The sequence below is a fragment of the Anabas testudineus genome, chromosome 17, assembly GCF_900324465.2.
Source record: "Anabas testudineus chromosome 17, fAnaTes1.2, whole genome shotgun sequence".
NCBI lineage: Eukaryota > Metazoa > Chordata > Actinopteri > Anabantiformes > Anabantidae > Anabas > Anabas testudineus.
The window spans coordinates 10139334-10152543 of record NC_046626.1 but is presented as its reverse complement, the minus strand read 5'-3'; the positions used below and the strand labels follow the sequence as shown (position 1 = coordinate 10152543).

At 39.0% G+C, this 13210-nt stretch overlaps 2 protein-coding genes across 4 annotated transcripts; one reads left to right on the top strand and one right to left on the bottom strand.

Moving 5' to 3' along the window:
• Nucleotides 1-5070: 5070 nt before the first annotated feature.
• Nucleotides 5071-8526, bottom strand: mul1a (mitochondrial E3 ubiquitin protein ligase 1a). Of its 3 annotated transcripts, none has more exons than XM_026375102.1 (6): nucleotides 8445-8526; nucleotides 7471-7624; nucleotides 6969-7056; nucleotides 6749-6869; nucleotides 6218-6449; nucleotides 5071-6088 (listed from the first exon to the last, which is right to left on the bottom strand). In XM_026375102.1, exons 2-6 carry the CDS (start codon nucleotides 7585-7587, stop codon nucleotides 5573-5575), a joined length of 1074 nt encoding a protein of 357 aa, XP_026230887.1. In that variant the 5' UTR covers nucleotides 7588-7624; nucleotides 8445-8526; the 3' UTR covers nucleotides 5071-5572. The 3 variants fall into 3 exon arrangements, with proteins under 3 accessions (XP_026230887.1, XP_026230888.1, XP_026230886.1); XM_026375103.1 differs by having other exon boundaries at nucleotides 7471-7612; nucleotides 8445-8509; XM_026375101.2 differs by lacking the exon at nucleotides 8445-8526 and adding an exon at nucleotides 7941-8347.
• A 52-nt stretch (nucleotides 8527-8578) lies between these two features.
• Nucleotides 8579-13163, top strand: alg3 (ALG3 alpha-1,3- mannosyltransferase). The gene is made up of 9 exons (XM_026375100.1): nucleotides 8579-8777; nucleotides 9596-9695; nucleotides 9784-9931; nucleotides 10035-10195; nucleotides 10592-10712; nucleotides 10815-11020; nucleotides 11839-11915; nucleotides 12102-12246; nucleotides 12354-13163. Exons 1-9 carry the CDS (start codon nucleotides 8600-8602, stop codon nucleotides 12532-12534), a joined length of 1317 nt encoding a protein of 438 aa, XP_026230885.1. The 5' UTR covers nucleotides 8579-8599; the 3' UTR covers nucleotides 12535-13163.
• Nucleotides 13164-13210: the final 47 nt, after the last annotated feature.

Below are 13210 nucleotides of genomic sequence, written 5' to 3'. Positions count from 1 at the left end.
TACTCCAAAGTGTTTCCACCTCATCGGATACAAGATAAACTTGTTGTTTATTTATTATTACAGTTCACTAATCTAATAATATACTGTGTATAATAAAATAACACTTCAAAGGACCCATGCTTAATAATGAATATTTGAATGAATGCTTATACTTGAGTAAAGTTTTACTTATAACACAGTACTATACATTTGGGGTATTATTTACTTAGACAGACAGTTTAATACATAACCTGAGTACCTATTTAACAATTTAGTTATCACAGTAGCAAATTAAATGGATGCATAATTGTACAGGTACTGTAATGTTAAGCAGCTACAGTACTATCTACAGTACTATTAACTATAGTACAGTAAAATACTATAGATTTTATGTGATGACTTGCATTTGAGGCTTTCGTTCTTCAAGAAATACAGAAATATACTTTTAATAAACGTGACATGGTCTTGGTTGTGTGCCAGAAGAACAATAGAGTTAATTTCAGCACCCTGGACAGAGCCAGGATAAATTAGGTCCGTTTGAAATAATGTAATTTCACTGCGTCCGCTTTGTGTTGAGACATCTTGTTCTCGCAGCATATGGTGTCTCATAAAGCAAAAACAGTGACAACTGACAGAGAGCCTATTATTGGACCAAACCTGTCTTAACAACCCGCGCCAGCTGACCTGTCTATAAAGATGTAAAAAACCTTTCCACTGAAGTAGCGGTCCTCTGTTGTCGTGGCCAGTTTCCATTGCTGACCAGTAAAAGTGACCAGTTCACAGCTTTGAGCTCAGTGGTGTTGGAGAGGTTCCTGGATTTCCTGTGAGGATGAGATGTGGGGCAGCTGCAGAGTCATAGCAAGTGAGCTTCTGCCTGCTGCCTGGCGTCCTACAGAAGCATGGCCCATTTAACCCCCCATGTCAAACACTTAACTGAGTCCCGAGACTGTTTCTGTTAAACACTAGAAGAACGTCAAGTCGCCAACATCTCTGGAGACAGATTAAACCTAAAAAGTTTTTCGATTCACGACTAAAAGAAAGTATCAGGGATTAAAATGACGTCTGCTACTTGTGAAAATGTAACCAGGAAGGACAAATGCAATGATTTATATTATTCCAGTTTTCTGTAGCAGGGATCTACACTGAACACATAAAGCTACCTAATGCACCAGAGATCATATTGAGCCACTCTGTCTGAATGTACTTCCACATGCATGATTAACCCTCTGAGCTCCTTCTCAACCTTGAGCTGTCAAAAAGCAGCAGCTGTTTAAGCAGGAAACATGAAAAATAAGACCTGCCGCCCCACATGGCACCAGGTGCTGCTTCATAATCCATAATAGATGTGCATGTGTCCCACCAACAGGACACGTCCCTATCACCCCTCTTCTATCAATTTAAACACAACATGCATAATGTTTAACCCAGCATGTTTAGTTATAGTGACTCGTCATTTGGCCCATATCTATTTAGGTCAATTGATCTTTTGTCTGTGCAGTTCTCCTCCTCTGCCAGCCTCTTTTTCTTTCTCCTTCTGTGCTTCATGAGCAGCCTTAATGATCCAGCTCACTCAATCAGTCCCATCGTCACTGACAAGGGCACCCACTGTCAAGAAATGTGTATGTGTGTGTGCTCTTGAAAGCACAGTGTCCAATTTCATATGAATCACTGTGCTGAGTCACTCACCCCCTCCCCATCTCTCCCCTTGAGCAGATCAACCTCTGCTGAATTTGGCCACACACACACACACACACACACATATTAAATATACATTACACTATGTTCCTTCTTAAGGAACACAAGCTGAGAAAAAAAAAACATAAATAACAAAAGCCAGGATCGTTTCCCTTACAAGACAGAGAAAGAATAAGCAGGTATATAGTGCATGAAAACTAAAAATGTAAGTGAGAGGACAAGCAGAAACAGAAGAGTCATGCAACATCTGTAGTCACAGACCAAATGAAAGTACAGTGTGTATCTGCTGTTCTCGTCATGAAGATTAATGATGTTTGTTTGCCTGCATAAACATCCTCCAGTAGATTGTGGGAACATTGGCAGAGCTCCTGCCCTTGGATCAGTGAGCACACAGCTGAGATGGAAATGCTCGCAGCTGTAGTCTGCAGCACGCAGAAGCAGTTGTACGCTCCACCTCCTCCTGCACCTCAATCACATGGGAAACCAAACCTGTGATCCGAGGTGAGTTGGTCATGTTATATGTTAGCGCCTGTGGCTGATTTATACATCTCTCTGTTTTATTTTGAAGGCAGGGTAGTTATTAGATGTAATAAACATTGGTTTTAACTACTAGAAAATCAACTTATACTACTTTATTGCTATAGTCTAAGATAGTTGTACGTTACATTTACTTATTGCTTTTACTCCACTACATATTGAAGGAAAACTCATTATTATTATATATTGTCATTATTATCCACCCCTTTACTTCTCGTATACTGAGCTCAGACAAACTATATCATCACTTTATAACATATCAAAATATCCAAATGTATGTTAAAACAGTTCAAATTTGCTTCACCTTCATTAGCCACAACATTAAAACACTGCTTATGTGTTAACGCATCAATATAGATCTCTTCTAGCATAACAACCATACAAGTACAAATTTGAATGCAGGACTATTTCCATGATTTCAATGATAATTTCCATTGTTTTTTATTTTGTCTCTTGTCTACTGTAGCTAACAGTATATGTTTCTGTTGTTTTTAAAACTGTTGTTTTTAAGCCACAATACTTCTATACAGATTTGCCTCTACAGTCCAACTCACCTGAAGCATTTTAGCATCTTTCAGCTGACTGTTTTGGTTTTCCCACGGCTTCACAAATTCATATAATAGCTCACTATGATATCATGTTAGTTTTGTTTTTCCTGGTTACCACACTGCTCTGAGGGCCCAAATCAGTTCACATAGTTAAACACTTATTAGACTTTGGGAGTCAAAAGTAGCTAAAAAAGTTGTTCATTGTTTAGTGTTCCTATCTTGTTAATCAACTGCAAGCCCTCGGATGTCCTCTAGTTCGCGACCAGCATCTCTAGTGATGTCTAGCTATTAGGAAGGATTTTGCTGAGATCTCCTTCTCTGACATTTCTTGATATTCAACAGCAGCATCACGCAGCAGATCCAATGCTCTGGTTGTCCTTGATAATCCACAGACCCCACTGTCAGCAGTTCATTGAAAATACTGTGAACAGAGGAAATAGCCCCAGTGAAAACTGACAGCCTCAGTCTGTGGATTATCCACAACAACTGAGAACACACTGATTCTGGAGAGATATTTCAAAATTCCCATTCACTTCCTTCATACTGTGATGACAGGAGGAATCTCAGAGGAGGATATTTTGTTACAATAAATTGCAGAATAGACATCAGTACCTCTAGCTCCAAAACTGAATGAACAGTTTTCCTTTCCTTCATTAAAATTACAGTATTTCCTGTTGGGTAGGACAATGGATTGAGTGACTGAGCTCTGTAAAAACAATGTACTTTGCGCTTCTGGAAAGCAAAACAAATAATCTGTACTGTTTATCTGACCAGCGTCTATTTCTCTATGACACCCTGTGTCCTTCTCCTCAGGGGAGAGAGCACTTGGTTTGTTGATGAGAGGAAAAGCACTGCAGTCACACTACCGTTAGAAAGTAGGTCACTTTTCCCACATTTCACTGCATGCCTAAAGCAGATGGGTGACAGTGGTAATTGGCATCAGGGACTATAGCACGCTGTGAAGGCTCTCTCTCCAGAGACACTAAATCTCTACCTTTCCCCTACTGTCTGTTGGAGTGCCTGCTCATGCCTGGCTGCCAAAATTTAAAAAAAAAGACCCCTCCCTGTCAGGAACACAAGCACATAAGGTCGTGGTGTGTGTGCAAGTGTGAAGACTTTAACTTTTGCGTAAAAAGTGTCACAGTCTTTAATGTCACAGACAAATCAGGGTCTACACCCGTGAAGCACAGCCAACTAGAGAATAATCATATCCTCTAAATTGTTTGTCAGCTATCAGAATGGATTGAACAGGATCTCACATTAATTGCATGCGACTTACCACCCACTGGAGTCAGTGTCTTACCTCATTGTCAGTCTGAACAGTTTGTTTGTCACAATCTCAAGTGAACAAAGATCGACACCTGGTGGCAGAAGCCGTAACTGAGCTCAACTAAAATGAACGCGATCTGTTGTCTGTGTCTAATGTAGCTGAGTAATAATGACATACAGGTAGAGTATATATTAGATTTAAATCTATATGAACTGTGCACACATTACAGCAAATTGTTCATCCCCCTACTTGATTTACATTTGAAAGCCCCCTGTACAGATATTCCTACCACTGGTTTGCTGTAACATCTTTTTGTCATTGCAACTACTCAGTCAAACTGGAATGACCAAGTCAACCATGCATTTCTCTTTTCCTCTGAGAGAAGCATCTGATCTCCCGCTGTAAGAGCATGCAAAATACTTTTAAACCCTTCTGTCTGCTGAGAAAGATTTATGGTATCCTGTGTCAGCCACCTGTTATGTTTTCACCCCCACTCAGGCCCGATGACCCACTCTTGACCTTGCAGCACCTCCCTAAAGTCGCTCACACACACGCATATTAGTCCTTATGGGGAAAAAATATCTGGAGGTGGTTTTTCATCTATTCTCTATTCTATTCTTCTATGTCTCGTTGAGATGACAGAAATAGTCGGCTTGATGACTCACTACAACCAGATCTTCTCAGACACCAGGTGCTGTGAACAAGCATTTATACATATGGAAAAAGACATAAAAACATAAATCAGAAATTGTATTGAGAGACCTGTAAAACATGTCATCTATTCAGACATGAACTTTTTTTCTAACATTTAAGAAGAGCATGTAACAGTTGTTGTTGTGATGTCTGTAGATCATTCAGAAACAAATGCAGATTTTACATAACTCCCTGTTGAACTTTATATAGGTTTCTCTCTTTTTATAGTACTGCTGGAGCTTCCCTAAAAGTCAACTAATGGCAAAGTCTCTATCACATCTATACTAAATGAAATCCACCACACAAATGATTTTGAAGAGTAAAGATGTATTATTTTTTCAACAAGGCAGCAGTTCACACACTCATCAGTTTGTAGTGCATCAACTACACAAGGAAAAATATGTCTCTGTTACAGTAACTTCCACCGACTCAAATATGAGAACTGATTGAAAACAAAACGCTTAGATTATTATCACCAGCTTAAATTATTCAGAAACATACAGTTCAATTGAGACAACAGCAGCTATTCTAATTACCTGAATAAGGCACTGAATAAACATGTAGGAAAATAAATCTCTATTTACTTAATTTAGTTTTTTGTATTGAACAGACAATTTAAGATATAAGTACTCACTGAAACTGAAATGAAGTATTTGCACAGTATCCTTACATTTTATTAATATGCACAGTATGTTCTTATAGGAAAATCTTTATTTTGTCATAAAGAGTTACCACTGGCCTTTTTTAGGTGTACTGTAAGTGCAGCAATTCAGACCTAAGAGGTTTAGAGCTGATTGTACAGTTTGTATGGTGGTGAAATTCCACTAAGGTCAAGTGGTCACACAGGTGTTCAGACGTTGTAAAGTGGAACCACTCTGCTAATGGTCTGTCTACAAATGGGGCAGCGATGATGTGGGAGAGCCTGGTAGCAGTTGTGGCAGCAGCACACATGTCCACAATCCAACAGAATACAGTTACGTGGCTGACTGAGGCAAATCACACACAAGTTGTCCATGTGATCATCTGTACCATCTTGACGGGCCTCAGGGCCTGTTACAGCAGCATGTGTTCTTAGGGCTTCAGCTTGCAGTCTCTTAAACTCTCTCCTCTCCTGCTCCTGCTCCCAGCGAACTTTTAGGTTGTAGTAGTAGCGTCGACCGACCCAGAGAAGGACTGCGGCCCCAGCTAAAGTAAAGCCAATGGCCAGCGCTTTCCACCAAACAGCCACACTGTCTTGATCTCCTCGCAAGGTACCAAAATCTGAGATGCTCAAAAAATATTGTGAACCATTAGAAGGAGGTTGAAGATTCAGGGTGCCATCAGTGTCCAATATCAACTCTCCTACACCAGTGAGAGTTGCACCCACCTAAAAAAAAAGGGAGATATTTGTGTAATGTATCATTAAGACTGAAATTTTCTTTACTGGTTAGGAAGAAAAAAGTTTTTTGTTGGGTTATGGGAGATAACAATGTTAGTATCTTATCTAATAACTGACCTTAAGCATTTCCTCAGTCTCTAATTGCCCTTTAAGCTTCTCTCCACTAAGGTATTGTCCTACGATGTCACCAAGGCCATAGTTGACCTGGTGAAATTTCTCATATGTGGTCTCCATGTGTACTCCAGAGGCCTGCAGAGGGCACAGGACTTTGACTGTGGTCTCATCTGATCCCACTAACACAAAGGGCACTGCATTCACTCTTTGGTGCATGACTCGCTCACTGTCAGTCCTGCAACAGGTAGAAGGACCAAACAATGCGGTAGACACAATTTAGTCAGACACGATATCACATTAACAGAAACTATGGGGTTACCTCCATTAATCCATTGTATGTGCTTGTGAACACAAGTTTGAACTCAAATTGAGATAGATGTAGCATGTTATTGTCAAAGCAAAGTATTTTTTAATCCTCATAGAATAAATTCTGCAACTGTCTTGACTTAGCACTATGAAGTATAAACATACAAAAAAAAACTTATCACAGGCTCATACCTCTGCATTGTAATATTGTATAAATACCGTTCTCACCAGCTATGTGAAAGGCTGTTCCACACCAGTCTGTGTTCTGTCAACATGAATTTATGCAGCACTCCAACAATTTCCTTTTGGAAAGGGCTCGTCAGAGGCTCACCGAGTGGTCGCACTGTACCTACACATACAAGCACACACAAATACTAGAGAATAAGAGGTAAAGAAGGCATTCATTGAACAGAAATGGTTCAACTCATGTCTGCATCACCTCAATTACCTTCAATCACAGCATACTGTAGATACGCTCCTGGAGTAGCTTTCAAAATGTCTTTGAGCTTTTTGTCAATGGTGAAGTGTGGAGCATCCTGACAACACAAGACACAGACTTTATATGGAGTGTACATACTGTAGTAGACAACCTTCGGGTTTTGCAATATTGCACAGTGCACAGAAAAACTGTCACCAACTGCAACGTTTAAAGACAGCGAGGTTTAGACCTTAAAGATGCTTGCAAGAGGAAAAAAACTCAAACAAAATGTTTTTTTTCTCCTCAGGTTTTTGCTTTTGTCGCCATGAATTCAAAAATACTATTTTTCATTATTTATGCTTCAGTTGAAAGCTGAATAGGTTGGAAACCTATATCTACAAGACATTAGATAATTTTGATTAAAACTGAAGATTGTTTATGTGGTTTAGCAGATAATCCCTTTCCTGGTTTGGACAGTATAAATAATACAAAACAAAAAATGCTAAATATGAAAAATGTAAATGCAACTGACATCAAGTTTATCTACTGTTGATCGGCTCTTCCTGTATAGATAGTAGCAGATGCCTGAGAAGGCAAGGCTAGTCCCGAGACACACTGCCTCAGTAATCTTCACATGAAATCCATCCATTTCTTCTGGGTCTCCTGTAACTGCCCTAGAAGCAGACCTGGATAAAATAAAAGCAGATCAATTAGTGAAAGTGATAAGATCAAGTGTCTTGTGTTACTGTAAGCCCACAGTGTGAGTGTGATATACTCTGCCTCCTGAAATTGTCCTGTCAATTTACTCTGTTTGTCTGGAAGGCTTCAGAAAAGGGTTACTTGACCTTGGCCTGATCTATGCATCACCACAGTTTTATGGAGGTCTACAAAGAGTTCCTCTACTGCAAGACTTCATGACCTAGTTTTTGTTTTGACATGAACTGTGGGGTATATGTATATATATTTATATATATATTTATACACCTGTACACAGGTGTGTACCTTTGTAAACTATGTCCTGTGATTTTAGCGGCACAGAAGGAGTCCACAGAAGTTGTGGACACAAATGCACCACACCTAAAATATGGCATGCCAAAGCAAATAGCCAGATTATTTGTAAATGAGTAATTCCTGACTTAATTAAAGCTTCTAAAAAGCCACAGTAAATTAGCATTTGAATTCCTGGCAAAGCAGCAACCACATCTTTTTTTTTGGCACTACTTTAGTAATGTTAAAATGGCTGTAGCAGTGGATAACGATATCCTGAATTCTCTGTGATGTGAAGCGTCACTTGCCAAATAGTTTATTCAGTGATTTTCTTTTACACAATGGTTAGCAACAGTTAGCTGCTAGCAAGCTAATATACATAAGGCAGGACAGTAGTGATCTGAACGTTTTATTGTGTATCCTAACGTTAGCAAATCACATCTGCAACAACAGTCGAGTGTACAGTAATACACCTGTCTTTATTTAATCAGGTAAGATTAATAAAAAGTCTCTTTTTACCTGTTACAGAGAAAAAATCTCCCAAGTTGACATTCGCTTGAAAACCATTGGCCATGTCACGTGACATGGCGACCACGCTGTCGCGTCACGTGACGTAATCGTAGTCCGCGCATGTCATTTGCGGCTTCGCTCCACGTCGCCTGTATGCCGCCGATATGGCAGCAGTCCGGAGAAAGTCGCCTGGTTCCCTGTCCTCACTGTGGGGGAAACTTTACACATTGTGGCAGGACAAACATTTAGTCCTGTTCAAGACGGAATACACGTTACTGGTCGTCTCACTTTTGTGGTTCTTGGAGATCGGGATCAATGTGTGGGTCATACAAAAAGTAGCATGTAAGTAGCCGTGCGGCTAGTTAGCATGCTATAGTGTTCTGCCATCTTTCTGAACGTGCGTTGATGCTACGTGGCTAGCGTTAGCATACCCACTAACTTAATGCTCCCACCTGTCAAAAAGGAATTTACAGTCCTTGCATAACTACATACAAATGTTTGTTCTGTCCCAGTTTTAGATGGCATTAAGTATTTTAAGCAATCACCAGTTCTTACGCGCTGTTTTGTAAACTTCGCTTAGCGTGGTTATAAATGCTCAGTGATAACGTATAGCATAATATAAACTGTACTTTTAAGTATGTCATTTACTGTCATAGTTTGTTTTGACAGTTTTACTTCTTGTTGTTGTTGGAATATAAACATTACTAATAATAACTTAATGTGAATTCATCTCGTCGTAGTTGTTGATTATTGTTTTGATCAATCAATACTTTGTATTCAAGAAAGAAGAAAATAGTAAAAACACATAGATTTTGGAGATTATGATGAGGATCTTAGTTTTTCTGATTTGGTCTAACAGCTGTTCAAAAGCTAATAAATAAATACAAAGAAAATCATCTGTTATATAAATTTCTGAAACTGGAGTTGTTTTTTTTGTTTGTTTGTTTTTATTAGAATAGTCATCAAGTACATTTCTGTGAAGTGAGTAACCAATAAATCAACTAACCCTTTCATGACTAGTGAACGTATTTGTGTATTGTACTGAAACAGTTTTTAAAGCTTTTAGGTTTTTAGTTGTCAAAGCAAAAATTCTTACTGTGACATTCGTTAGGTAGTCTTTCTCATCAGCCATGTTTAACGAATTATGTCTGATACTGCAGACACGGAGATAGACTGGAAAGCCTACATGGATGAAGTAGAGGGTGTCATCAACGGTACCTATGACTACACCCAGCTCAAAGGAGACACAGGCCCTTTGGTGTGAGTTTTGAAGGACTTTGTAGGGCTCTTTTTATCAAATATATTTTTCAGTGATTCTGTAAGATAACTTAACTCCATGATGTTGTAGGTACCCGGCTGGCTTTGTCTACATATTCACAGCTCTCTACTACATCACAAGCCATGGGGTGAACATCCGTCTGGGCCAGTACCTTTTTGCTGTTTTCTACCTCATGACGCTTTTACTGGTCTTCAGGATATACAACCGCACTAAGAAGGTCAGACTATGCCAGTGCGACAGAAACCTGCATTTATTATTTTTATTATTATTATTTTTCTGCAGTGTAGCAATGCATTGTTTTGTTATTAATGCTCTTCCAGGTTCCTCCCTATGTGTTCTTCTTTGTGTGTTGTGCTTCGTACCGGATCCATTCCATCTTTGTGCTACGTCTCTTCAATGACCCAGTGGCCATGATGTTGCTGTTTGCAGCTGTCAACCTCTTTATAGATGGATACTGGACACTGGGCTGCAGCATTTACAGGCAAGTGTGGACTCTTTTGTACCACTTCTCATGCATTGTTCAAGAGTATAAGATAAGATAACACTTTTAACAAATATATTGGGCCTAAAATAATAACAGATAATAACAATTTCCAATATCGCTATGATGTTTTTATGGTTGTTCTCAATAAATACATGAAATATGAGAATTATTTTTTGTGTTGTTATTTTTGGCACATTATATTTGTTAATACTCTTGACTTAGATGAAGATCAGATCACATTTTATGACAAATGAATCCAGAAAACCATGAAATTCCAAAAGGTTCACATACCTTTTCTTCCTACTGTATACATATATTATCTTTAGATATTTGTGTTGTGAATTTTTGCCATATGATGGAAATTATATCTCCGTTGTGTTTTTTTTCTGACAGTTTAGCAGTGTCTGTGAAAATGAATGTGCTTCTTTTTGCTCCTGGGCTACTTTTCCTCCTCCTGTCTGAGTTTGGTTTAATCAGAACAATTCCAAAACTTTCTCTGTGTGCGGGCATACAGGTAAATATTTCCTATAAACAGAAATGAGGCACCATTTTATATTTGCTCTTCAATGTCCAACATCCTCTCTAACTGTATGTTTTGTTTTTTTTCTTACCGCAGCTTTTGTTGGGTCTTCCTTTCCTCCTTGACAATCCCGTTGGCTATGTGAGCCGGGCTTTTGATCTTGGCCGTCAGTTCATGTTTAAGTGGACAGTTAACTGGCGCTTCCTGCCAGAATGGCTCTTCTTGAATCGCTACTTCCACTTGCTCCTGCTGTCTGCCCACCTGCTCACCCTGCTGCTCTTTGCTTTTCGACGTTGGAAGAGGTGAGACAGGGTTTGACTGTGCCAAGGTCACGTTGGTGTGATAGTTAGAGAAAGGCTAGACTAAATCAGGGGTTAACATCGTGCCAGATTTTGCACTACACCACCACAGGCGTTGGCTCAGACATTATTTTATGCCATTGACTCAAATTTCAGATGAATTTTGTATTTTGAATTATCATTATCCAAATTACTTTCCTTTTAGGGCAGGTATAACTCTTGGTTACATAAGCAATAATGATTATTACAAGGTAAATATGGGCTTGAATAAAGTTCACTAAGGTTTTAGTTTGTGAAATAGTTTTCAGAAGTAGTATCAGCTTTTTTATACCTGTAAAAAATACTCCCAGTGGACTCCCCTTGCCAGATGAATTCTAGTATGTGAATGAGAAGAGAGAGAGAATGGCAAAATAAAAGTAATGCACACATCATATCTATAGCGAGACTCTAAGGGGAAAAAACACTGTTGTGAATATTTAAAGTAGAGCAAATCAGGCTACAGTTACAGTTTAGCACAAATAAAAAATCTGGTCCTGATTTCAACTGTAGACATGACTGTACCAGACAAAATATAGTTGTTACACATGTATACGTGTATCTTTAGTGTCACACACACACTGCAGCAATTGTGGTTCAACTTTGAATCTTCTTTTTACAGAAGTATTAGTGTGAATGTATTTTTTACCTTCTCAATTCCAACTCACTTAAAAAGGAAATAATAACATACACATACAGAAAAGGTCAAAATCCCCTTTGACAGTTAAGTTGTTAAATATATAAGCGGCACTCTTTACTTCTGTTACTATTTTCTCTCCTATCAGGCCAGGGGAAAGTGTCTTTGAACTCCTCAAGGATCCAAGCAAGAGGAAACTCCCTGCTCAGAAAAGCAATGTTGATCATATCCTTCTGTTCCATTTGAAACTCTCCTGTTTGGAGAGAATTGTTTTTTAACACAGCAGATTGCCTGCTGCAATACTACTGCATGTCTAGTGTCAGACATTTCTGCATCATATTGGTCAACGAGTAAATGAATAATATTCCTGACATACACCAGCTTTTGTATCAAGCTTTAACACTTCATCACAGATAGTGCTGATTCTTTTCACCTCTAACTTCATTGGTATGTGCTTCAGTCGTTCTTTGCACTACCAGTTCTACGTTTGGTACTTTCATTCGCTACCTTACCTGCTCTGGAGTGGAGGAGTGAAGAAGTTGGCCCACCTGCTCAGGTAGGACAAGGAATAATCGTTTTGTTGTTCGTTCTTGACAACTAACTTTTGAACCTACAGCACAGAACACCAAGATACACTCATTTTTGTTTTATCATTGTGTCCAGGGTCCTGATTCTGGGTCTGATCGAGCTTTCGTGGAACACTTACCCCTCTACAAACAACAGCTCAGCTGCCCTCCATGTGTGTCACCTCATCATTCTCCTCTGCCTGTGGCTGGCTCCACCCCTGGCTCCAGCCCCAGCAGAAAAACAGAAATATACGTCTGTCAAGGACAAACACCAGTGAGCCACAGCTTGATTGGGCTGCATGACGAATTCGGCCTAATTAGCTGCCAAACAGCCTCCATCCTCCTCTTTTACATCTTCACAACAGTGGGAGAGGCAGAGGGAGGCTACTAGGAATGACTGTTAATAAATTAAAGGAGCCACTTGATGCTTCTTATCACAGCTTTAAGTAAGGTAAGGTGTGGGTGTGGTCTGTAGACAGATACCTGCAGTGCAGTATATGACATTTAGTGATGGAAAATTAAAAGACTATCAGGTTGTTTATTTTCAAAGACATAATAGGAAGAGTGAAGTACTGTACAGTGCAAAGAGGAAATTGTGAATGTAATGCTGGTGAGAGACTGGCTATATTTCTGTAATATGTTAAACTACACTTTCTACATCAAATCAATTGTATAATTCAAAACTACTATGAGTGCTGGTATTTTCTCATACAGCTGTGTTTCAAAATGCTGTTTTTCAGAAGTTATAAAATTTTACACTAACGTGTAAAACTTGATTTGTTACATATTTGGTCAGCCCTCTGTTGAGAGTGGCACCCTTAAGGTTTCATGTGAAGACAAATGCCTGCAGTAAAAAAAAAAAGTGTAACGTTTTTTTTTTATTATTAAACAGAGATGACAATCATGACATTTTTTGCATTTGTTTAACTCATCACAACAAATAGTTAAATTCAC